Genomic DNA, 26,733 nt, shown 5'->3' with positions numbered 1-26,733 from the left:
GAAGAGCAACCCACCCAGACCCATTCCCCTACATTTACCCCTTCACCTAACACTACGGGCAATTTAGCACGGACAATTCACCTAACCTGCACATCTTTAGACTATGGGAGGAAACCGGAGCACCCTGAGGAAACCCACCCAGACACGGGGAGAATGTGCAAACTCCACACAGACAGTTGCCTGAGGCGATAATTGAACCCAGGTCTCTGGTGCTGTGAGGCAGCAGTGCTAACCACTGTGCCACCGTGCTGCCCGGGCACCACAGTTGAGGAAGAATATATTGGCCTTGGAAGGAGAACAACAAAGGTTTACAAGAGTGATATCTGGATTTCAGGCGTTAAGTTCTGAGGAGAGATTATATAAATTAGACTTCTTTTCTTAGACTTTAGAAGCTTAATGGTGATCTGATGGAAGTTTACAAGAGATGATCAGGTTAAAAAAAAACAGGCTTGGTAAAGATTAACTATTTTTGCCAGTTGGGGATTGTAGAATTTAGGGGCATATTCTGAGAATTACAGCCAGTTTAGTTTAGGAGATATGTTTAGAAGCACTTTTATACAAAAGGGTAGTAAATATTTTGAACACTCTTTCATAAATGACAGTAGTGCAATTATTCATTTTAAATCTGAGAAAGGTAAACTTTTTTGTTCAGCGAAGAATTAGGGTATATAGGCCAAAGGCAGGTATATGGAGTTACAACACAGATCAGCCATGATTTGAGGGACTGAATTGCCTACTGCTGTTCTGATGTAACATTTAGATGTATCAATCTTGAACAGTAGTGACAGAAATGAGTTAGTGTTTTTGTTGAATATATGTTAGCCAGAATGGAAAGTGAACCCCAAGCTCCTCTTCAGAAAACTGGCTGCAGTATTTTGCACATCCAACTAAGCGTGAAGGCCTTGTCTAACTTAACATTTAATACAAAAGATGCTATATTTGGCCATGTACCCTGTTGATATTTCACTGGTTGCTCAGCCACATGCTGCAACTCTGCACTGAGTCTCTAACTGAATACTTTTAGACTGAGATAAAACTTCAGATAATCTAACAATACCACAATGTATTGCATCCTTCTTAGATATCAACCTATCCATTCCAAGCATCAAAAGCTTAATAGGTGCAATCCATGAGCACTATTTCCAGAAATAGTGATTTTCTTGTTTAACAGACTTTTTGATATTTTTGTAAGAGATGATGAGAAAGGTAAAATGGTCTGCTCTGGCACCATTAGGTAAATTTTCTAAGTTGTTCAGAGATAATTAAAGGTCGCCGAAACTGCCCAAACCTGAAGATTTACTTGGGAAAGGAATTCCTGTGTTTATAATTGATACTATCTGAAATTGAAGAGTTTGAATGTTGAATTGCTTATACTTTCCTGGTGACTATGTTGGGTGTCATTTCCCTGTGTCACCTAACTTTAATTGAGATTGAACATTCAGTACTGATGCCATTATTTACTTAGAGTCATAGAGATGTACAGCATGGAAACTGACCCTTCGGTCCAACTCGTCCATGCCGACCAGATATCCCAACCCAATCTAGTCCTACTTGCCAGCACCTGGCCCACATCCCTCCAAACCCTTCCTATTCATATACCCATCCAGATGCCTTTTAAATGTTGCAACTATACTAGCCTCCACGACTTCCTCTGGCAGCTCATTCCGTACACGCACCACCCTCTGCATGAAAAAGTTGCCCCTTAGGTCTCTCTTACATTTCTCCCCTCTCACCCTAAACCTATGTCCTCTAGTCCTGGATCCCCCTACCCCAGTGAAAAGACTTTGTCTATTGATCCTATCCATGCCCCTCATGATTTTATAAACCTCTATAAGGTCACCCCTCAGCCTCCGACGCTTCAGGGAAAATAGCCCTAGCCTATTCAGCCTCTTCCTATAGCTCAAATCCTCCAATCCTAGCAACATCCTTGGTAAATCTTTTCTGAACCCTTTCAAGTTTCACAACATCTTTCCGATAGGAAGGAGACTAGAATTGTACACAGTATTCCAACAGTGGCCTAACCAATGTTCTGTACAGCCGCAACATGACCTCCCAACTCCTGTATTCAACACTCTGACCAATAAAGGAAAGCATACCAAATGCCACCTTCACTATCCTGCGACTCCACTTTCAAAGAGCTGTGAACCTGCACTCCAAGATCTCTTTGCTAAGCAACACTACCCAGGACCTTACCATTAAGTGTATCAGTCCTGCTAAGATTTTCTTTCCCAAAATGCAGCACCTCGCATTTATCTAAATTAAACTCCATCTGCCACTTCTCAGCCCATTGGTCCATCTGGTCCAGATCCTGAGGTAACCTTCTTCACTGTCCACTATACCTCCAATTTTGGTGTCCCATCTGCAAACTTACTAACTATACCTCTTATGCACACATCCAAATCATTTATATAAATGATAAAAGTAGAGGACTCAGCATCGATCCTTGTGGCACTCCACTGGTCACAGGCCTCCAGTCTGAAAAACAACCCTCCACCACCACCCTCTGTCTTCTACCTTTGCGCCAGTTCTGTAACCAAATGGCTAGTATTCCATGAGATCCAACCTTGCTAACCAGTCTCCCATGGGGAATCTTGTCAAACGCCTTACTGATGTCCATATAGATCATATCTACCGCTCTGCCCTCATCTCAAAGCTCTTTGTTACTTCTTCAAAAAACTCAATCAAATTTGTGAGACATGATTTACCACGCATGATTTACCACGCATAAAGCCATGTTGACTATCCCATATCAGTCCTTGCCTTTCCAAATACATGTACATCCTGTCCCTCAGGATTCCCTCCAACAACTTGCCCACCACTGACGTCAGGCTCCCTGGTCTATAGTTTCCTGGCTTGTCCTTACCACCTTTCTTAAACAGTGGCACCATGTTAGCCAATCTCCAGTCTTCTGGCATTTCACCTATGACTATCAATGATATAAATATCTCAGTAAGAGGCCCAGCAATCACTTCCCTAGCTTCCCACAGAGTTCTAGGGCACACATGATTGACAAATATAGTTATGTAGTATGATTTCATAAAGGTGCCAGTTTGCCAGTATGGTACAGAATAACACCAACACCAACACCTGAAGGTTCAATCCTTGGACTGTCTGAAATTGGACTTGCTGCCTTGCCTTGCAGTAGAATGATGATATTGCATAAACCATGATTAGCAATCCCTGAAAAATTAGGATGGAGATGGAGGCTATTTTTTGTGAGGATAACACTGAATATATGGACTAATAGATATTTTTGTTTATATTTTGTTTCAGGCAATACATGCTGCCAAGTGCAATGCTTCTGGGATTGCAGTCATTTCCCCATTCTTCTTCAAGCCTCAAAGTATAGGTTGTGTATTTATGTTGCTTGCCACAGTTTTTCAAACAAAATACTGACAATTATGCAGTCAGAGTCTGTAATACACCAAGCAGATTAATCTTTATGACCTAGAGACTTTTTTTGTACAGTAGATCTGAGACCAATTTCAGTACCCACTTCCATATAAACTAGGAATCAAGCCTACTGCATATGGCTGAGTACTATACTACATGGTACAATTTATCCTTTGAAAGATTCAATCACTCATTCAGGACAGAAATAATTTATTTCCAACTTTGAGGAGGAGACTGAATGAACTTTATTTGCTTTATGCAGATCACCATTCTATTTGCTGTAGGCGTTTCTAAATAGCTTTTGTCAATTGTGGACATAACTCCATAATATAATGCCTACGATTAGCATATGATCAAGTCTGCCTTTTTTGGTTTGCTTTTTGTGTTCTCTACACTCTTTCTCCCTTATTCTATTTTTCTTTTCACAATGGCACATTGGGCTCGAGCAGAAACAGTTTCATATCATTCAGTTTTAAGCTAATGAGAATCATTTCCCACAGTTTCTTAACCTGACTTTCACCATATGATTCAATTGAATTGTGACTTTTATCTAAGTTAAAGCTGCAACTTGGGAGATCCACCAGTAATGTGCAACTTAACATAACTTTAGATGTTGCAATGTCTGTGTACTTCTCAATTAGTTATTTTTGAATTATAATGACTACAATGTTAGCAAATTTGAGGCCAAAATTTGATAATTGAAAAGAAATTAACTTCTTGTTACAGAAGCTTTAACAGAATTCCTACAGGAAGTCGCATCTGCTGCCCCCAGCATTCCTTTCTACTATTATCACATTCCTGAATTTACTGGAGTATCTTGTAAGTACAAAAACATACAGCAGACTTTGAAAATATCTCAAGAGCTTTGTTAAATCTAACATAATTTTGACTCATTGCAGTAAATGTTGTGGAACTGCTAGATGGGATCGAAAAAAGGATTCCAACATTCCAGGGAGTGAAGTTCACCAGCAGTGACTTGTTGGATTTTGGTCAATGTGTTCACAAGTTCAAGGATAGGTTTACATTGCTGTATGGGAAAGATGAGGTATGGATGTTTTTGATAATGTGTAATTAACATTTGATTCTTTAAACTTTTCAGTTTAGCATGTATTAGAGTAGTGGTGAGGTTTGTGTACATCGATTAAGAAGCTGAAGGAATGAAAAGCTTCTAAAAGGGAGGTTACAAAATCTACATTTATACTGTTTCCAAGATAAATTAAGATTAGAGGCATGTGTATATGAAACTCCGTTCCAAATTGCACAAGGAAAAGATGTGGTTGGGATATTATATATATTTATATATAGTATGTGCAAACAAAAGGAACAGGATCTGCTGTAATTTCTTTAGCTTGATGTAAATGTATTCCTCTGTTTCAGTATGAAGTTGCACCTGCCTGTGTGAATGGATTATTAGGCATGATCCCTATCTTGTAGCTCATGCTGAACTTTGTCTTTTCCAAGTGAGTGTGATGTCAGGAGCAAATACAAAAGCATTCTAGTTTGATACAGCTGGAATTGTTCTTCTTGGATTGTGTTCTTGATGGGGATATGGGTATCTTTTTTTTCTTCCTGAAACGTTCTCAATCTTTGGATTTATTCCAGTATGTCCTTCTGCAACATATATTTTCATTTGATTGCCTCCTTTTTTCATTATGATGATCCTCTATGCTTACCTAGTGTTAGTTTAGATTCAGTGGAAATGCACTGAAAATGTGGATAAACTGAAAGACCGAAAGATTTGAGTTAGTAATTCCTTAAGGGTAATCTTGCACACAGATAAAGCTATAATAGCTTTTAGGCTTTATAGAAAGAGGTCATGAGTACTTAAATAAAGAGTCCAATAAATTGGCACATGGCATGAAAGTACTGTGTGTAGTCTCAAGTGCCAAATTAATGGAGAACATACAGTACAAATTTTCTGGGAACATATCAAATGAGATGCTTTAATTATGTCAAGATTTAGTTTGAGTCTAAAATTGTACAAATGTGTTGCTGAACATTATAAAGTTTAAAAACAAACCTTGCATTTATCATGTATACTTGGTCAAAAAGTCAAATTTTCCCGACTAATTTTTTTGACTGAGTTACATAGTAATGTTTTTGAGGGATTGCTATGCATGCGTGATTTGTGCCCATAAAATAACTAATAATTCTTAGTTTGTTCAGTAACTTATAATGAGGTCTGACTGGGGATGTTAATCTGGTCAAATCAGGGAGCCCTGACTAAGATATAACATGAGTGTGTTCACTGACCAAATAAGTGATTTTCCTGATAATGGAGATATTGAATAAAGTTCTTGCACAATGGTGTCTCTTTTACTGAGTCTGTACACACAAAACTATGGGTGATGTGGGGAAAAATAAGCACTATTGCTGTACAGGAGAAACAGAAGAAAATATTTTTTTAAAAGATTTTGAAAATAAAATAAACAAGAGTATCAGAGATTCTCTTCACTTAGAGTTGGCTGTGAGGAAGCCAGACCATTGTCAAGTACTATGCACATTTAAATAAAGGGTGACTTGGTGACAGGATACTGGCTACTCTGGAGTTTTCAGTTTGTAATTTGGAAAAATCATTCAACACTGTGAAATAATTGTAATACTTCACTAATAAAATCCTTCAAAATCACTTTGATTACCATTGAATCATCAAATAATTTGTCCCAAAACTTGGTTGAGTAACATCACATGGATCTTCTTTGTTGTCTTCATTGGTACTGGTAGCTTGGCAGCATTGACTTCATTAGTTATAGAATCATAGAGATGAACAGCAGAGAAGGAGCCCTTTGACCTATCGCATCTGCGCCAGTCAAAAACCACCACCTAACTATTTTAATTCCCATTTTCCAGCACAGTCATCCTCTGTATCATCAAACACATTGAATATTGCACATTAGTCAATTGTTTTGAAAATATTGAGATCAAACTAATGTAAAATACCTTTGATCCATTGACACACTGTTAGTGTGAGTATTTGCATATATTCAGCCTTCATAAGCTTGTTTGTTTTACCTACCAATATCGAATTGTTCCAAATCATTTAGATGCTGCCCTTGAGGTTCATTTCTATTCCCATGCAAGGACTGAATGACACTTGTAAGTGCTGTGGTATCTTTTACATTCACCCAAACCAACCTAGTTAAATATCTCATCTGAAAGGCACAACTTGTAGGAGTACAGGATTTCTCAGTATTGCTCTGGAGCGTCAGCGTTGATTTTTATGCTCAAGATCTGGAATGAATCCAGAACTTGCTGACTCAGAGGTGAGAGTGCCATCAGCATAGCCCAGCTGACACGCAAGAGTTGGTTGTTTTGTTTTGTGATCTTCACTTATTTTGTGTTTTATTTTTATCTTGATGATAAATACCTTTATTAATATCTAATTTTACGGCGAAATCTTTTAGCTGAAGTATTCATCAATATGAATTACAAATGGGTAGAACGTGGGATGAAGCTGCTTAGCTTTGGGCTACTTTGAACTGCATGAAACAGATCTCAATTTTACATTTGTGTTAACTTGCGCATGTACACTTGGATGGTCTAGTTGAACATTTATAAACCAATAAGGCAATATCATTAAGAAAAGCCATTTCAAACTTCCAGGCCCATAAATTTAAGCAAGAAAAACCATCGAATAAGAGAGACAGTACACATCTAACGGTATTATCTAGGTATTGTGCACTTGTTGTAATTGGCTGGTGTCTTCTGATAGCCTTGTTCTGAATTTAGCTTTCCTTCAACAGCTACTCTTGTCAGCAATTGTACTGGGAGCAAGTGGAGCTGTTGGCAGGTAAATCTTTAGTGATTTCTATCTCCTACTTACTGTGTGTAAAGTTTCATCAATTCTTTGTGATGTATTATTGAGAGGGCTATTGTTTTACGTGTCTGGGTAAGTTTAAATGTTTATTATGCAACATTCTGAGAATTTAACTAATGTTTCTGGGATTAAATCCTGCAGTTTCTGTCTAGGTTGGTATAAAAACCAGAAATCCATGCCTTTAGTAGTGAAGAGAATATCTTGAAGTTTTTACTTTGTTACTGTCACAAAGGTGTGTTATATATCTGGGATTTTTTTCTTCCCTCTGCAATTGCTATGATTATTTTTAATAGTGGCTGAAGGGTTAAGATGATGGTCTTTTGCTCTCACTCTTGTACTCTCTCAGAGCAGCCCTGAGGTCTGGTATTACTATGGTGAATTTACTTTATCTTTGCTACCTTGTGGTCTCTTCAATGACAATGTTTGTGTCAGTCCCCTGCTACATTCCAAACTGGAAAGTTGGAAAACCTGTTGCTTTTCTTATTATGTGAGTGAAACACGTTCTCTGCTATGGCAAACTATTTTGGAGTTCTAAATGTAGTTCAGCACTAAAACATCAATTTGTTGTAATTTTCATTTAAATTGTTTGGATTAATTGTTTGGGCAGTTTTTCCAAAAGTATATGATGTTGGTTCTCTGAGCTTTCCTGGTCAACTGTTTACTTTATTTTCCTTGTCTTATTTTTAATCTGAAGTGTTTATTCACTACTTTTCTATTTCATTTCGTGGCATCTTTCTATGTTCCATTTTCTTTCCTTTATCCTTGGTTTGCTGAAATGTGAGTGTGATCATGACGATGTTCTCATGTCAACCGTTCAAATTTGCATTTGTCATTGGGATTAGACGCCTTGACTCTGATGAAAAACATAGAAAGATGGCCTGGACACCAAGGCAGAATGTGACTGTGTGGGGTACGAAGGAGTGCCTATAGAAGTGAAGTAATCCTGGATTAGCAGGAACCTTTCCAGCAAGTCTTAACTAGCACAAAGTAGTCGGTAATTGAAAGCTAGGAGAGCCCAGGGATCCAAAAATAGCAGGCACCAGAGACCATTATTCTTTTGCTAAATGGGAGTAATCATGTATGTGCAATACATATTTCTTAAGGGTTTTGTGAAGATCTATTCCTGCATGCAGGCTGGAAAGCTGGTGCTATTTATTTAAAAGTTTGACTCTTAGATTTAATTCTTAACATTCATAATGATTGTGTAATATCTATTTTCCTTCAGTACATATAATTACATGGGAAGTTTGTGTAATAAGATGCTGACTTATGCTGAGAGAGGAGACTACGACTCGGCGAGGGAGCACCAGGTAAATTAGTTTTCTAGCTCCAGGAATACAATTTGTTATCCTTGTGATGACAGTGGCAAGGTCAGCATTTATTGCCCGTTCCCAGTTGCCCTGGAACTGAGTGCCTTGTTAGGAAAGGGGGCAGTTAAGAGTCAACCACATTGCTGAGAGTCTGGAGTTAGATGTAAGTGAGACATGGTAAGGAGCATCAATTACCTTCGCTAAAGGATATTTCTGAAGCAGATAAATTTTTATAGCCATTCACAATCCTGATATGGTCACCGTTAGGTCACTATTTTAATGACCAGATTTTGACATCGACTATGGTCGAATTTGAATCTATATCCAAAAATATGAGACCATGACCTCAGAATGTTAGCTGGGATCTCAGGGTTAGCAATGTTATGTAACGTACCCTCTAATTTTCTTTCTGGCTACACGAGCCTCCAGGGTCAATATGCAGCAGAGACTTCCAAAGCCAGAAGTCATTGCCATGATTTTAATGTTAATCACTGTGTAGAACCTTGGTGCAGCTGTATGTGCACAAAACTTAGACAGAACATTGTGGTGCATAGTGGTAATGCCACAAGACCAATACCTATAATGAAGGCGCTTTGTAAAAATCTTTTTTGGTGATCACAGAAGCTGTAACAGGATAACCTGAAAACTTGTCCCACACGTTTTGCAGATTTAATTCAAGTAGTTCAGTGAATAAGTCCACTTAAAACAAATTACCTTCTACTTTCTACCAGAACTCCTCAAGATTATTCCTTTGTCTTCATCAAAAGTAGTTGATCCTTTGCCCAATGTGTTCCTAAACTAAGTCTGGAATTCCCTCCCTAAATGTTTCTGCCTCAATCTTCCTTCAAGCAATGTTGTTTCTTCTTTCAACACTTCCTAGTCTTAAGTTTTTGTGTAAGCTTTCTGTAATCTGTCTTCATATTGCCTATGGAGTTCAGTCATTAACTTTTTGTTTTATGATATTCCAGTGAATAGCTGTCTTGTTCTTTGTCATTCTGCAGACACCATAAATATATACAGAGGAACCTCGATTATCCGAACGAGATGGGCGGACACTATTTCATTTGGATAATTGATTTCCTCAGGGGCTCAAAGTTTTACGTGAAGTCTGCTTCCCGTTCAGGAGGTTGGGCAAAAGCACACAGTGCGTGAGACCTTGCCCCACCCCCACCCCACCCCCTGCCCGTCCATAACCCCGTCCACTCCCACCCCTAAACCTGTCCAACGCTGCGCCCCTTCCAGTCCCATGCCCCCCCGCCTCCAACCCCATCACCCCTGCCACCCTAAACCTATGCCCACTAGTTCTGGACTCACCCACACTAGGAAAAAGACTTTGTCTATTTATCTTATTAATGCCCCTCATGATTTTTTAAACATCTATAAAGTCCCCCCTCAGCCTCTGACGCTCCAGGGAAAACAGTCCCAGCCTATTCAGTCTCTCCCTATAGCTCAAATCCTCCAACCCTGGCAACATCCTTATAAATCTTTTCGGAACCCTTTCAAGTTTCACAACATCCTTCCAATAGGAAGGGGATCAGAATTGCACGCAATATTCCAACAGTGGCCTAACCAATGTCCTGTACAGCTGCAACATGACCTCCCAACTCCTGTACTCAATACTCTGACCAATAAAGAGCTGAAAATGTGTTGCTGGAAAAGCGCAGCAGGTCAGGCAGCATCCAAGGAACAGGAGAATCGACGTTTCGGGCATAAGCCCTTCTTCAGCTCTGATCTCCAGCATCTGCAGCCCTCACTTTCTCTCAAACACTCTGACCAATAAAGGAAAGCACACCAAAACCTTCTTCACAATACTATCTACCTGTGAATCCACTTTCAAGGTCTCTTTGTTCAGCAACACTCCCCAGGACCTTACCATTAAATGTATAAGTCATGCTAAGATTTGCTTTCCCAAAATTCAGCAGCTTGCATTTATCTAAACGAAATTCTATCTGCCATTCTTCAGCCCAGTGGCCCATCTGATCAAAATCCCATTGTAATCTGAGGTAACTTTCTTCACTGTCCACTACACGTCCAATTTTTGTGTAATCTGCAAGCTTACTATACCTCATATGCTCACATATTGTAACAAAGAATACATATTGTAAGAAATGATGGGGGAGAGGAGTGAAATCAGGTGGACCTATGTCTAATTCCTTTTACTACAAAGTTTGGGTTGTGAATATTGAATGAGAACACAATTGATCTCATCTTTGTACCCATAGATAAAATATTATTATTTCAAATCACATATGGTAAATACCAACTTAAATCCAGCTATGTTGGTAGCACATTTATAGCCTAGCAAGAGTCTGCATACTTAAGACAGGAAAGAAAGTAAAGTGTTTGAATAAATGCAACAGAATATTCAAAGCTGCATAGAATTATTTTAGTGTTTATTTTATTTTCTGGTTCCTATCCTTCCTTGCATTTGTATCTATGATCGCATAGTCATGTACACTTTCATTCATGTCTTTTTCAGGCTGTGATCCAGGAGTTCGTTGGCTCTATGAGTAGACTTGGTGAGTAGAATGGCATTGTTATTAAACATTCCTGATGACTTTTCATTCCCTGGATGTCACTGTAATCAGCAGTTACTATTGTTTGCTAAAATTCCCATGAGAGAGTGATTAGCTGCCATCTTAAACTGCTGCAGTCTATGTGAAGAAGTTATTCCCACATGTTGCAAGGACTTCCAGGATTCTGACCCAATGAGAATGAAAAAATTTTAATATCTTTTAAAATAAAAATCCTGTTGGATTTGGAAGCAGTGTTTCCATACGCTTGCTCCTTTTGTCCTTCTAAGTGGGAGAGATTGTGTGATGGAAGGTTATATTGCCAGTTGCCACACCACATGTTGAAGATACTGCGCACTGTGGTGATGGAGGGAGTTAGCGGACTGCAATGCCACGACTAGTATTGAGCTTTTTGAGTGGTGTTGGAGCTTCATTTGTTTGGCAAATATTAAGTGTTGCATTCACACCTTCTGTTTTACACCTCAAAAAGGATTTTTGGAGAGTTACGTGAAAATCACTTCTGCCAAAATAGCTGACTTCTGACCTGCTTTTGTCACCCTTAATTTTCTGTAACCGACTTCAGTTGAATTTCTGAACAGTAACGATCCCCAAATTTTTGTACTGTGGAAATTCAACAATGGAAATACTAGTGAATGCCAATGAGAGATTTTGTTTTCTTATCAGAAATTATTTCAAGATGGTTTGGCTTAGGACACTGTCCCAAGGAACTTAATCTGCTCTTTAAACTTAAGGAACTGGAATGCTGAGAAGATTGGCAAAAATTTCAGAGCTGAATTTGCATAGCTGTTCACTCGACTTGGAAAGTTTGAAGAAAGCTCCACATCAATCTTTGCCCTGAATTGAAGCCATTATGTCTCTCTTCACTCAGAATTGTGGCTTATCCAGTCTTGTGAAAGATAAAGTGGGGATTTGACTCTCCAATGAATCAAGAGATTTTCATCCATGACAGATCCAAAAACTAATGGGTCTATCAAAATGTCTGATGAAGGGCTTATGCCTGAAACGTCAACTCTCCTGGACCTCAGATGCTGCCTGACCTGCTGTACTTTTCCTGTGCCACACTTTTTGACTATCAGAATTTGCACAACCAAACAAAGCTGTATGTTGTTCATTCATGCTACCTGGTTAGCAAAATTGGGAAAGACTTCAATTCTCCAAGTTTGAAAATTTTTTTTGGCAACAAGCCCTTGATGCATTTTTCACAACATTCATTACTCTGTTTGGAGGGTTTTGTTTCAGCATACTACTCTTATTCTTCGGCATCACATCAGCAACAGAAAACTTCTGGAGGACAATATCAAGTAACCTCGGAGTGGATGGAATCATCTATATTGACAATGTCCTGATCTATGGATCTACTCAGACAGAACATGACATGAAGCTGCGAGCTGTGCTGCAATACTCACAGGAAGTGGGATTTAGATCCACAACAAATTCTACAGCTGACTGCCAAGAATCTTGGACATATTGTGGATGCATCTGATATCAAAGTTGATTTCTAGGTGGCAAGAGGAATCGAGGCATTTCCAGCTCCTTTCAATATGTCTGATCAACAGAGATTCATGAAAATGATAAGCCAAGTAGAAAGTTGTTGTGCAGTGGTTCTGGGAAGGAGCACAATAGAAGACTTTCTTTTGAAAAAAAAATCAGAGGTGCTGCTATCACCTGATGTTTTATCACTCTGTGATCTGCACCTAACTCCAATCTCTCTCTGGGAACTGTACTGTTTCAAAAATGTACTGCTTAAAATGGTAAACTAGTTTACAATGTATACCATTCATTCAATGTTTAGAAACAGGAGAGTTGCAGAGCTTTACAAGTTCCTTCAGCATGTCACAAGTTTGCATTTTATGTTCTTGGTCTTCAGTCTCTGTCACTCAGAGAACAGATCATCCCCCCGCCTTAAAGTGAATTAGCAAACAATCCTTCAAGAATACAACTCTAAGAATGGTGTCAAAGTAATACGTCAGGCAAGCAGCAGACCAAAGCTGGTGTTTTATTTTAGAGCATGTTGAGGCCTAAACAAGGTGATGTAGTTTTTTGTTGAAAAGATGGCAACCTTTGCAATTATAACTGTAACTCAAGTAGCAACATCACAACAACTGAATAAAAGCAGAGGAGCACAGACATCTAATAAGAATGGGCTCTCATTAAAGAGCACTGTCTATGGATGCACATTCCTCGTCTCAGACAGTATTATGCAAAGGGGATAATTTACTGATGTCATAATTTACTGATGTATGAAGAAAGATGAGCAATTATAAGAGACCTATCCCAGTCCAACACCAGCACCTCCAAGTGAAGATTGTAATAGTAGGTGATTTAAATTTTCCAAACATTGACTGGGACTGTAATAGAGTTAAAGGTTTGGATGGTGAAGAATTTGTTAAATATGTCTATATTTAACTATTTGTTAACGCTAAAACTGATGCGATAACTTATTTGTTCCTGATTTGATGATTCACATGAGCGACTCGCCCTTTTGTTTTAACCACACTGAAGTCAGGTGTAAATTTTGGAACTTGTAGAATGGCAGGTTTGAAAACTGTGTTGATTGAATACATGTTGTTTTGAGAGACTAACTCCCAAACATACAGGTTTTTCCTGATGATCAAAGATATTAAAAGTTGTTGAGCTAGAAATTTATAGAAATTTAAATTAATTTTGTTGGCCCAAAAATTTTTTTGTTTTGTATTGCATTTCAGTATATCCAATTCAAACAATTTTCCTGAGTTTTTGTTAGATTAATATTCCTACTTAAGTTTTGTTGCCAAATGTGAGTGTTTGGCTTGGCTGCTAGTGACCTGTAGACAAAATACATTACTGCATTATAGTCTGAGTTTGCCTCCAAAGAGGATGATTTTACTTGATGTGGCAATGGTTAAATGATCTCTCATGACCAAAGAAACTGAATGTGGATTTCATGATACTAAAGAATTCAACAAATTTTATACTGTACAAACATCATCTCAAGCACACAAGTGACTGAGCTAATGTTTAAGCTAGCAGTTAATAACAGAGGGTCATGCTTCCAGCAGAATATCATGCTGCAAGTGATCAGAGGTAAGTTGGCGTCATAAGATTTTTATTCTGTCACATTACATGCTTTACAATGTCAACATCATGAGCGCACGATAGACATACTGAGCGTGACGTAGACACAACATATTACATTGACGTGTATTCTCCTATGTCAAGTATTTGCTCATAATTAGTCTACATGTATTCTTGAGAGCATGTAAATAATGAATTTTAAGTTAAATGATACCATTCCACCTATTTTTCCAGCCTTTGTTTTTGTTACAAATAGAAAATAATGGAATGTCTTAATGTGCCTGTCAGTATCTGAAAGAGAAAGATATGGTTAATATTGCATGGGTAATTCTTTGCCAAGCTGTTGGAGAAATCCCATCTGATCCCATTTTTCCACTTTATACCCAAAATGACCTGTGCATTTTCTGACTTCCCTTCAATCCATTGATTTATACTGAGCATTTAATGATTCTGCCAACTTACCTGAGAACTGACTAGCTGGTAACATAGGTCAGTGATGCAGTTATAATTGTGAACATGTACCCAACAATTTTGCATGAAAGAGGTGGTAAAAACAATTCTTGTACTATGCAATGATAACCTTGAGCAATTGTTTATGCAGGTTTTGGAGTGGCTGAAAACAAGGCTACAATGACACTTGTATCGGGAATTCCACTTGGTCCCCCTCGCCTGCCACTGTTAAAATGCAATGAGGAGAAGCAAGCAAAGATATTGGCCACACTGAAAACGTTGAGAATATTGATATGAACACTGCTTGTAATAATGGATGGAATTCACTATTGGGGAGATTAATTTACTGTTTATTACACTTATGAGTTTTTCTTCTTTGTTTTGCTTAGATGCAGGATAGGTCTAAATATCAGTAATTAATTCATTACAATCACACCCAATTAAATTAATCATGTGACTGTATGGCCAGTGATGGACAACCCTCAGTCTTCCACAATGTCTGATGTTTAGCAGGCAGCTTTATCTCTATCATTGTAGCTTTCACAATGCATGCTGTATTTAAGCACAGTCCAATACCGCTGACTTCTGTAACTGTAATTCAGTCCTGCCTGCTAGTAGTGGGCTGTGCCCCCTGCACCCCATTTACTGCCTAAAGCTGTCTTGTCCGTAGGACTTTTAATTGAATCTCTTCATGCTTGTCATTTTTTAATGTTATATGTATCTATTCAACATCTATAATTTAAAATATATAGCTATGATTATCTGGATATCTTAAGTAAATCTATTTGTGATGGATCTCAGTTAGGTATAGAATTCTCCCATCAGCATACTCAAGGGTGTCCTTATCCAGCAGCTTGCAATCGGACTCCGTTTTCACTGTAAATGTCTGTGTGCTATTTTAATCTTGTTACCTTGGATATATTCTATCTACAAAGGGACAATTATCATAATTTGTGGTCTGTCTTTAATACTAAACTAAACAAGCTACTGTTTCAGCTCTAAATCTTCTCTGCCATCTTATATCAACTAAAAATTCCTGGCAGCCTTTTATGTCACCTGCACTGCATATCCCTGATGATCAAGGATCCATCTCCTTCTGCCCTAAAAATATTCAAAGATTCTGCAGCAATGCTTTTTGAGGATGCAAATTCCAAATACATTCAACTCCCAGAATTTTTTTCTTTACTTCTATTAAATAGACATTCTCTTAGTTTTCAACTGTGATCCTAGTTCCAGGTACTCCCAGAGAGGAAACATCCCTCTTACATCCACACAATGAAGTCCTTTCAGGACCTTGCATATTTCAATCGGGTTACCTCCAGCTCTTCTAAACTACAGAAAGTAATCCTATTCTGTCTAGTCTTTCCACATAAGTCAATCTACTCATTCCAGGCATTGGTCTAGTAAAGCTTCTCTGAACTGCTTTCAACACCTTAACATCCTTACATATATTGAGACCTTCATATTATTTTTAACATTTTTAGTTTGGAGCTCTGAACTCTAAGTTGAGATCTGAATGTGACTTTTGAGCATATTTCTTTTTAAAAGGGAGGAGAGCAAACAAACTGCTGGTTTATCATACCAGGCCTGGAAGTTAATTGCAGCTTGATTCTTATTCAAAGAAGATTGTAGACATTTTAGTTCTGGAAATGTACTATGCTCGAACAAATGGCAGATGTTTAGATATTAACTGGGGCCTCACAGTGAGTAATGATGCCAGTCAGTCTAACAAAGAAATGTTGGAAAAACAGAAGGATAAACTGAAGTTTACACTGGTTTTCAACTGTGTGTTTTGTCAGAAGGATGTGGCTGCCAAAGCTACAGGACTGAGGCTTGACTGCTAACTGGATATCCTCCATTTATCAACGCGTTGAAAACATAGTGAAGAGAATCTCAGTTATGTGAATATTCCTCAGCGCTTACTGGAAGCTGTTGCATTGACAGGTGGCTTCAGAAACTGAACAAGATATAATCCCACATACTGTGATACTATAGATCATGGAGACTGCTTAAGTGAACTGGCCAGTTACTTCTCTCATCCTTTATAGAGTCATAGAGATGTACAGCATGGAAACAGACCCTTCGGTCCAACCCGTCCATGCCGACCAGATATCCCAACCCAATCTAGTCCCACTTGCCAGCACCCGGCCCATATCCCTCCAAACCCTTCCTATTCATATACTCATCCAAATGCCTCTTCTTGCAATTGTACCAGCCTCCACCACATCCTCTGGCAGTTCATTCCATACACATACCACCCTCTGCATGAAAACATTGCCCCTTAGGTCTCTTTTATATCTTTCCCTTCTCACCCTAAACCTATGCCCTCTACTTCTGGACTCCCTGACCCCAGGGAAAAGACTTTGTCTATTTATCCTATCCATAATTTTGTAAACCTCTGTAAGGTCACCCCTCAGCCTCCGACGCTCCAGGGAAAACAGCCCCAGCCTGTTCAGCCTGTCCCTGTAGCTCAGATCCTCCAACCCTGGCAACATCCTTGTAAATCTTTTCTGAACCTTTTCAAGTTTCACAACCTCTTTCCGATAGGAAGGAGACCAGAATTGCACGCAATATTCCAACAGTGGCCTAACCAATGTCCTGTATAGCCGCAACATGACCTCCCAACTCCTGTACTCAATACTCTGACCAATATAGGAAAGCATACCAAACGCCTTCTTCACTATCCTATCTACCTGCGACTCCACTTTCAAGGAGCTATGAACGTGCGCTCCCAGATCTTTTTGTTCAGCAACACTCCCTCGGACCTTACCATTCAGTGTATAAGTCCTGCTAAGATTTGCTTTCCCAAAATGCACCACCTCACATTTATCTGAATTAAACTCCATCTGGTCCAGATCCTGTTGTAATCTGAGGTAACCCTCTTCACTGTCCACTACACCTTCAATTTTGGTGTCATCTGCAAACTTACTAACTGTACCTCTTATGCTCGCATCCAAATCATTTATGTAAATGACAAAACGTAGAGGGCCCAGCACCGTTCCTTGTGGCACTCCACTGGTCACAGGCCTCCAGTCTGAAAAACAACCCTCCACCACCATCCTCTGTCTGTCTGCTTGTCTCAAAGAAGATTGGATTTAGATCGTTAAAAATCACAATACCAGGTTATAGTCCAACAGGTTTAATTGGAAGCACACTAGCTTTCGGAGCATCGCTCCTTCATCCACTATCACCTGATGAAGAAGCGACGCTGTGAAAGCTAGTGCGCTTCTAATTAAACCTGTTGGACTATAACCTGGTGTTGTGTGATTTTTTAACTTTGTACACCCCAGTCCAACACCAACACCTCCAAATCATGGATTTAGATCATAGACTTTAATTAGATTACTTTTTCTAACTTTGCTTTGCTAAAGCTACTATCTAAATAAATTGTTGATTCTTTTGTTTAAGCTATAAAGTTGCTGTCTGGTTTCAATTGTTTAAAAGTTCTGATTAGGAGCTATTGGATCAATTGAGTGTCATTTGAGTTTTTTAAATTTCACTGTGTTATGAATATAGGAATAGGGAAACAGATTTGATTTAGGTGTCTATCTCCATGTCATAACACAAGCATGGTGACCAAAATTTTGCATGTAATCCAGTTGCAGTCTCACCCACGCACAGTAAAACTGGAGCATACTCTTGCATTCAACTCCCCTCACAAAAAAACAACCTTTTTTCGTCTTCCTACATGCCAATCTTCCATGATTCTTCCACTAGGATACCCAGATCTCTGTACATCACAGAGCTCTGCAGCCATTACCGTTTAGGTAAAATGCTGCATTTTCTCGCAAAATGGATAATTTCACTCTTTCTCAAATTGTAGTCCAGATATTTGTCCATTCTATTAACCTATCTATATCCCTTTGTAAGTTCCTTATATTCTCTTCACAATTCACTTTCCTAGCCATTTTTGAGTTATCAGGGAATTTAGCTACCATACCCATAGTCACTTCATCTAGATCGTTTATGTACATTGCAAGTTGAGGCCCCAGTACCAACTCTTGTGGCGCATCACTCATGACATCCTGTCAATCTGAAAAAGATCAATTTGTTACCACTTTCTGCTTCCTATTAGGCAGCTAATCTTCTGTCCATGTGATAATCTTTGATATAGCACCTTATCAAATGTCTTCTGGAAATCTAGTACATCCACAAGCACAGGTTGCTTCTTTGAAGAACTCCAATAAGTTAGTTAAACAAGATTTCCCCTTAACCGTATTTCATGCTGACATATCTTTGTCAATGTTTCCAGTCAAGTTCTGAAGAAGAATTGTATCGAACTCAAGACTTTGTCTCCGCTTCTCTCACTACAGATGCTACCACAATCACTGAATTTCTCCAGCACTTTCTGATTTTGGAAGAAATGTCTGCAGCTGGCACTTGGTTCTGATTGGATCTTCTCTGTATAGATTTTGCTATCACAAACCCTCCTTATAATGCAGAAATATGGGAATTATGAGAGTTAGTAATTAAAGTTCAACCATGAGTAAATCTGAAGAGCAACGTACTTATGTATTGAGAGTTTATTACACAATCATAAGATTAGATTAGATTAGATTACTTAGTGTGGAAACAGGCCCTTTGGCCTAACAAGTCCACACCGACCTGCTGAAGCATAACCCACCCAGACCCATTCCCCTATATTTACCCCTTCACCTAACACTACGGGCAATTTAGCATGGCCAATTTACCTAACCTGCACATTTTTGGATTGTGGGAGGAAACTGGAGCACCGGGAGGAAACCCATACAGACACTGGGAGAATGTGCAAACTCAACACAGAGTCGCCTGAGGCAGAAATTGAACTCAGGTCTCTGGCGCTGTGAGGCAGCAGTGCTAACTACCGTGCCGCCCATACTAGGTTACTAGATTACATTAGTTAAGACTAGTTAACTGTGACAAAGTAAGTAATAATATCTCCTACAACGTAGTAACTGGGTCTATGTTACATGGCTATGGACTGTAGAACTGATTAATTATAAACTGGAACAAGTGACTATCTTCTCCCGGAGAGAGTCATTTATAAGTTATTGGGTGGAGTCTTTTTTTCCAAAGCTTTCAAGCTAACAAATGCCCTAAAATTAATCGACACTATCTTAAAAAAGGACTTGCATTTACATATGCTTTCAGTCTCCAGATGTCTCGAGTGCTTTCTGAAATAACTTAAATGCAGCAGCTGATTATATGCTCAGTGATGAGCACAAAACCGAAATTTGATAAAGACCAGACCATTTTAAAAAAATATTCAGACGTGTAAATATTAGCCAAGATAACTCTCCTGCCTTTTTTCAAAATAGTTTATTTTACATCCTCCCATCCTTTTCCATTAGCAATGAACAGTTCCACTTCACAATGATCAGTGTTATTCATGACTCCTCAGGTCCTGAAGCAGTCTGTTTCCATATCCAACAAGATCTCGCCAGTATCCAGTCTTGGGCTGATAAGTGGCAAGTAACATTTGTACCACGCAAGTGCCAAGCTATGACTATCTCAAACGAGGAAAAGAAATCAAACTATTGCCCCTTGTCAACTGAATTACCAAAACTGAATGTCTCACTATGAACATCATGAGGGTTACCATTGGCTAGAAATTGAACTGAAAAGGTGATTGTTACAGCATAGAGTCAAAGCTGAACCAAGTCTGTTGCAATTCACCAAACAGTAAAATTTAGCCCTTCAAAAGACCCTTGGTAGATACTGCAACAGTTCCTAACCAGACTTCTGAATAAATCACCTCTGACTTTGCAAATAATTCCCAACACCAGTTTTGTATCTCAAACAAAAGATTTAAGAATTTCTTAAATATGCAGTCATTTGCAAAAACAAAACAGGTTAACCTAATTAATGTATATGCTTTTACCCTGAAACATTTGTTTACAGCCCTCATCCACACAAACGATGAACAAACAAACACAGTGAAGGGATAAAGAAAATAATAAAACTGGTCATTACTTAAAATGTTTGATGTTATCATTTCACAGGCATAAATATGGACTGTCTGACTGCTTTTCTGAGAACATTGATCATGACCATCTTTTTAAGCTCACTCAGGTAAAGATAGTAATTCTTATAACTCCATTTTCTACTCTTTTGGCTTTCATGAGGTGTGGGGGGCTCGGCAGGGAGCTTTCAAATCTTTGTGTCACTACCAGCAAAACCCATCTCAGAAAATTATTTTTTTTTAAAAAAAACATAACTTCAACCCGCCCTGAGAGAATGTCTAACTTTTCCTGAGACCTGAATTACCATTCAACATCTGTTATCTGCTTGAATACAGCATCAATTCCTAGGAACTGACATTGCTCTTAGCCAAATTTTGCTATCTGTCTCAACACAATGCTCCTCCTGGGTCTTTGTGGTGGTAGGAACCCTTTAATTCAAAAGTCAGCCTTCAATTAGCCTCCAGGTCTAACCTCACAAACAATCAAAACTTGGTAGGTCTGTTCTTTTCCTTTTACCACAAGCAGGTTCACAAAGTCCACTAGTCATCTTCAGCTCAAATTTCCCAGTTCACAGCTGCAAATCAAAATTGAGAATAGAACAAATATAAAACTAAATGAATAATAGAGAAGGGTTCTAACACAATATAAATATTGTGGCAACAAGATACCAAGGTCAGAAGCTAAGAATTCCATAACAAAGAACTCACCTATCTCACCATCCATAAGCTACAAGTCAAGATTGTAATAGAATACTCTTCTCTACTTCACTGCAGCTCCAATATCACTTGAGAAGCTTGACACCATTAGAGAACAAAACAGTCCACTGCACTGCTTTCCCGTACACCATGTTCAACCCTTACCCACTTCACTGCTCATGCACTGTGGTAGCAGTGCGTACTATCTACACGATGCATTGCAGTACTTCATCAAGGCTCCTTCACCAGTACCTTCAAAACTAATTACCTCTACCACCGTGAAGGCCAAGGCCAGCAAGTAAATGGGAATACCACAACGTTAGTGGTTCCCTCGAACAATCTTGCATGATCCTAACTTGCAACAAATGGCATTCCTTCACTTTCTCTGGGTCACCCACTGATTCTCCCTTCTTAATACCTGTGTATATAGAGCCAAGAACAGCAAGTTCAAGAAGGCAACTGCACCGCCACTTTCTCTAGGGTAATCAGGAATGGGTAATACAGGTAATTCTCATATAACACTGTAGTTGTATTCCAGCAAAACCGCACTTAAAAAAAAAATCAAAAAAAAAAAATCACTTAATATAAATAATGAGTCCTATGGGAAAGTGGGATTATGGACAGACCAGCAAAAGATATCATAATCACTCGTGACCCAAATATCTAATGCCAAGTATAACACAGCCTGAATGAAGGCTGAATTCATATTTATTAATGAATCAAAAGTAAGTTTAACACAATACATTTAAAAATAAGAAAGCTGCTCTCTCTGCAATACCTCTCACAGAAAGCTGTTCTGTCGGCAGCTGACATCAACAAGTGCACAGAATGGCATAGTGACTTCAGTGTGGACATTGTACATGCGCAGAAATGGTGTAGTGATGTGGAAGCATGCACAGAACGGCATGAATACTGGCACCGATTTTGCACACATGCACACTAGCGCATGCATAGAACAGCAAAAGCATTGGCACATGTGCAGTATGGCATGGAGATTCTGGCATGCCATCCTCACACGCACAGAACAAAGCACATGAATTGAGCCTCACCGGAACAGTGTTATTACCAACTAAGCTAAGCATTCCCCAAAATACCATTCCCTAATTCTTCAGCAACACTATAGCTAAATTGTGCTGCCAAAATGTGCATTATCCCAGAACTACCTGAAAATGCTATCCTAGCCAATGACACCCACATGCCATGAAGGAATTTAAAAATTCCATCTGATCAGGCAGAAAAATAGTTTTACATTTCATCCAATGACTGCACCTGAAATACTGATCACTCCCTCAGTATTTATATTGAAGCATCGGCCTTGATTTTTGTGCTCAAGCCCTCAATGGAACTTAATATGGAACCAGAAAGGTAATAATCTCTGCAATATTACTTGTGCAATTTGCTAATTGGTACAGGGTCAATAAGATTAAGCACATTAATACATTGCTCAAAGATTGGTGTGGGAGAAATAGGTCTGAATTCATGGGACATTGACACTAGTACTGTGGAAGAAGGGCTAATGCCCGAAACGTCGATTCTCCTGTTCCCTAGATGCTGCCTGACCTGCTGCGCTTTTCCAGCAACACATTTCCATCTCTGATCTCCAGCATCTGCAGACCTCACTTTCTCCTGTGGAAGAAGGGACCTGTTCTGATTGGATGGTCTTCATCTGAACCATGGTGGGACCAGAGTTCTTGCGAATTGCATAACTAGGGCTGTAAACATAGTTTTAAACTAAATGGGAGGGGGAGGGTTCAGTTAGAGGGAAATTAGAAAACCCAAATTAAAGGAGGTGCTAAGAGTGCAGAACTCAGACGAGGCTATTAAAATCTCCAGCGCAGACACTAATATGACAGAGTAAACAATTAAACTTCAAACATACTGGACAAATGAATGACAATGTGAAGAGAGACTGTTAATACAGGACTGAAGGTGTTATATCTGGATGTAAACAGTATAAGGAATAAGGCAAATGAGCTTGTGGCGCAGATCAAAATCAGCAGGTATGACATGATGGGCATCACAGAGAAGTGGCTACAAGAGGATCAGGATTGGGAGCCGAATATTCAAGGATATACATCCTATCGATAAAGTAAGCTGGTGGGGAGATTGGGTGCGGTTGCCTTATTACTAAGAAATTAAATCAATAGTAAGAAACGTCGTAGGGTCATATGGTGTAGAATCTGTATGAGTAGAATTGAGGAACCGCAAAGGTAAAAAAAAAACTATAGTTGGAGTTATGCACAGGCATCCAAATAGTAGTCAGGAGCTGGGGTGCAAGTTACACCAGGAAGTAGAAAAGATATGTAGGAAAGGCAAAGTTACAGTGATCATGGGGGATTTCAATATGTAGGTGGACTGGGAAAATCAGTTTGATAGTGGATTGCAAGAAAAGGAATTTGTGAAATGTTCAATGAGATGGCTTTTTGGAGCAGCTTGGGGTGGAGCCCATTAGGGAACAGGCAATACTGGATTTAGTGTTGTGCAATGAGGCAGACTTGTTAAGGGGGCATAAGGTGAAGGAGCCCTTAGGAGGCAGTGATCATAATATGATTAAGTTTACTCTGCAATTTGAGAAGGAGAAAATAGAATCAGAGGTAACAGTATTACAGCTGAATAAAGGCAACTACAGAGGCATGAGAGAGGAGCTAGCCAGAATTGACTGGGAGAGAAACCTAGCAGGAAAGACAGCAATGGCAGGAATTTTGGGGAGTAATTCAAGATACACAGCAGAGATTTATCCCAAGGAAAAAGAAACATGTTACGGGAAGGATGAGGCAACCATGGCTGATTAGGGTAGTCAGGAATAGCATAAAAGCAAAAGTATATAATGTGGTGAAGGGCAGTAGGAACCAGAGAATTGGGAAGCTTACAAAGACCAACAGAAAATATGAGGGTAAGCTAGCCAGTAATATAAAGGAAGACTGTAAGAGTTTCTTTAGATATATAGTATAGAGGGCAAAAGAGAGGCACAAGTGGACATTGGACCACTAGAAAATGACATTGGAGAGATAGTAGTGGGGAATAAGGAAATGGCTGAGGAACTGAATAATTACTTCATGCTAGTCTTCACGGAGGAAAACATGAATATTATCCCAAAAATTGTGAGTTAGGGGGCAGAGCTGAGTATGGTGGCCATCACCAAGGAGAAGGTGCTAGGAAAACTGAATGGAGTGAAGATGGATAAATTATCTGGCCTAGATGAACTACATCCCAGCGTTCTAAGGTACATAGCTGAAGAGATAGTGGAGGTGCTAGTGGTGACCTTTCAGGAATCACTAGACTCTGGGAGGGTCCCAGAGGACTGGAAAATCGCTAACATAAGAACCCTGTTCAAACAGGAAGTAAGGCAAAAAGATGGAAAATTAGAGACCGATTAGCCTGACTTTGGTTGTGGGTAAAATCTTAGAATCCATTGTGAAGGATGAGATTTCTGAATACTTGGAAGTTTGTGGTAAGATTGGGCAAAGCCAGCATGAATTCATTAAGAGGAGGTCATACCTGACAAATCTGCTAGAATTCTTTGAGGAAGTAATGAGCAGGTTAGACAAGGAGAGCCAACAGATGTTATCTCCCTGGACATTAGAATGCCTTTGACAAGAAGCCGCACAAGAGGCTACTTAGCCTTAGAATAAAGGGAAGACCTTTTAGAATGGCAATAAAGAGAAATATCTTCAACCATACAGCGGTGAATCTATGGAATTCATTACCACAAAATGCTGTGGTCGTCTGGTCATTAAGTGTATTTAAGAATGAAATAGATAGATAGATAGATAGATAGATATTGTTCCTTGAGTATCAAGGGGAATCAAGAGTTAAGGGGATCAAGAGTTAAGGGTAGAAGGTGGGGAATTGGGTTGAGAAACTTATCAGCCATAATTGAATGGTGGAGCAGACTCGATAGGTTGAAATATGGCCTAATTCCTCATCCTTTGTCTATTGGTTTTAAGTTTGGAATTTTATGCTTTAGAGATGGGCGGACCACAAAATGAGGCACAGCTGACAGTATTGACTATAATTTTAAGATTACCTCTGTAACATTGCTTGAGTGTGGTCTGCGTTAGGTCATCTGTTTCTGAGTCTGAGACTGAGACTGTCTTCCAGACTTTTAGCCTTTGTTATTACCAGTGCATTCCTGGACAGTCTCACAATTTAACTGCAAGTGCTGTTGCTCTGGCTTAACTTTTGTCAAGTCCTATTCATCCATCTCCAATGTGGGTGACCTATCTCTATTCCTTCTTTTGAGGGACATATTAGAAAGAAATATAAAAGCAAACTACTGCAGTTGCTGAAAATCTGCTGAAATAAATTGTTGAATATACTCACCAGGTTTCCAGGGAAAAATAACATTTTATCAAACCTGGAAAATTAGAAAAATAACAAAAGCAAATAAGAGATAACTGAAAAAAAAACAAATATAAAAATAAGTTTGAAATAATAGATTGAAATTGCTTAAGTATTTTGAGACTAGAAAATGCTAAATGGAAAAAGCCCAATTGAAAAAAAATCATAGAATTACACAGCCTGGAAGCAGATCCTTCACTCCAACTTGTCCATACTGACTACGTTCCCCAAACTAGTCCCATTGCCTGAATTTGACCCAGATCCCTCTTAATAGGCCCCCCTAACTCTTTCTTATTCACGACCCTATCCAAATGTTTTTTAAATGTTGTAATTGTACGCACTTCTACCACTTTCTCTAGCAATTCGTTTCGTATATGCAAAACCCTCTAAGATTAGGTTCCTCGAGCTTCATTGGAAGAGCAGGAGGAACATAAATTACCACACGTATGATAAAATGCAGATTGAAAGTGATTGGTGATTGCTAATTTGGTTTTATGCTTGTGAACTGAACAAAACATACTGCAAAGTGGTTATCTAACCTCATTCGATTTCCGAGTACGCTAGATTAAAATTGTTACAGGCAATCCTGTTTCGTCGAAATTGATGGCCTTGAATAATGATGAAGAGAGATTAGGTAAAAGGACAGGGGCTCCATCTTCTGTATTTACGTAGAACGATGTTAGGAAAAGGGAGGTTTTTGGAATGGTTTGCAGGGAAATTGAAAGGGGAAGATGTATTATAGCCATGTTAAACCTGAAAATTAGGGTAAGATTGAAGGGGAAATCCGTGTGGTCCTCTGTAGGAGAGGAAAGGGGCAAGACCAGGAATGTGGAAAATATATGGATGATGGTGGAGGAAGAACCCCATTTTCTATGTTAAGTTTTTGTATTAATAATACATTCCATGGTTGTGTACAATTTTGTTCTAATACTGCTATGATGTATTTTCTCTTTAATTAAAGGCGCGTTACAAATAAAAACAGTTGTTGATGCAGCACCAACTCACACACGCCTTTTTATCATTGTCCTTGACCAAACCAACTGGAGAAGGGGGGAGTGAATTGGAGAACAAAACAAAACAAGAGGTGAAACCTAATAGAGCTTGGTATTGGAATTTTAAAAACTACAGCAGTTATATTGCTGAAGTGGGAAACACTTCCGGCCTTCAAAACAATTGGTATTTTGTAAAACGTAAGGA

At 39.0% G+C, this 26,733-nt stretch overlaps 1 protein-coding gene across 3 annotated transcripts in view; it reads left to right on the top strand.

The window, feature by feature from the left end:
- The window catches only part of npl (N-acetylneuraminate pyruvate lyase (dihydrodipicolinate synthase)), a 50,587-nt gene extending 35,262 nt beyond the window's left edge, over positions 1-15,325 (top strand). For all 3 annotated transcript variants that reach the window (XM_043699534.2, XM_043699533.2, XM_043699532.2), the window contains 7 exons: positions 3,274-3,349; positions 4,120-4,212; positions 4,293-4,438; positions 7,137-7,183; positions 8,436-8,520; positions 11,000-11,039; positions 14,710-15,325. In XM_043699534.2, the coding sequence (XP_043555469.1) occupies positions 3,274-3,349; positions 4,120-4,212; positions 4,293-4,438; positions 7,137-7,183; positions 8,436-8,520; positions 11,000-11,039; positions 14,710-14,855 (633 nt within the window). In that variant the 3' untranslated portion in view covers positions 14,856-15,325. The remainder of the gene's footprint in view (positions 1-3,273; positions 3,350-4,119; positions 4,213-4,292; positions 4,439-7,136; positions 7,184-8,435; positions 8,521-10,999; positions 11,040-14,709) is intronic.
- Positions 15,326-26,733: the final 11,408 nt, after the last annotated feature.

The sequence above is a fragment of the Chiloscyllium plagiosum genome, unplaced genomic scaffold (genome assembly GCF_037043375.1).
Source record: "Chiloscyllium plagiosum isolate Xiang-an unplaced genomic scaffold, Cpla_swu_hap1 HiC_scaffold_9, whole genome shotgun sequence".
NCBI lineage: Eukaryota > Metazoa > Chordata > Chondrichthyes > Orectolobiformes > Hemiscylliidae > Chiloscyllium > Chiloscyllium plagiosum.
The sequence above is the reverse complement of the archived record's forward strand: the minus strand, read 5'-3'. Positions and strand labels throughout refer to the sequence as shown.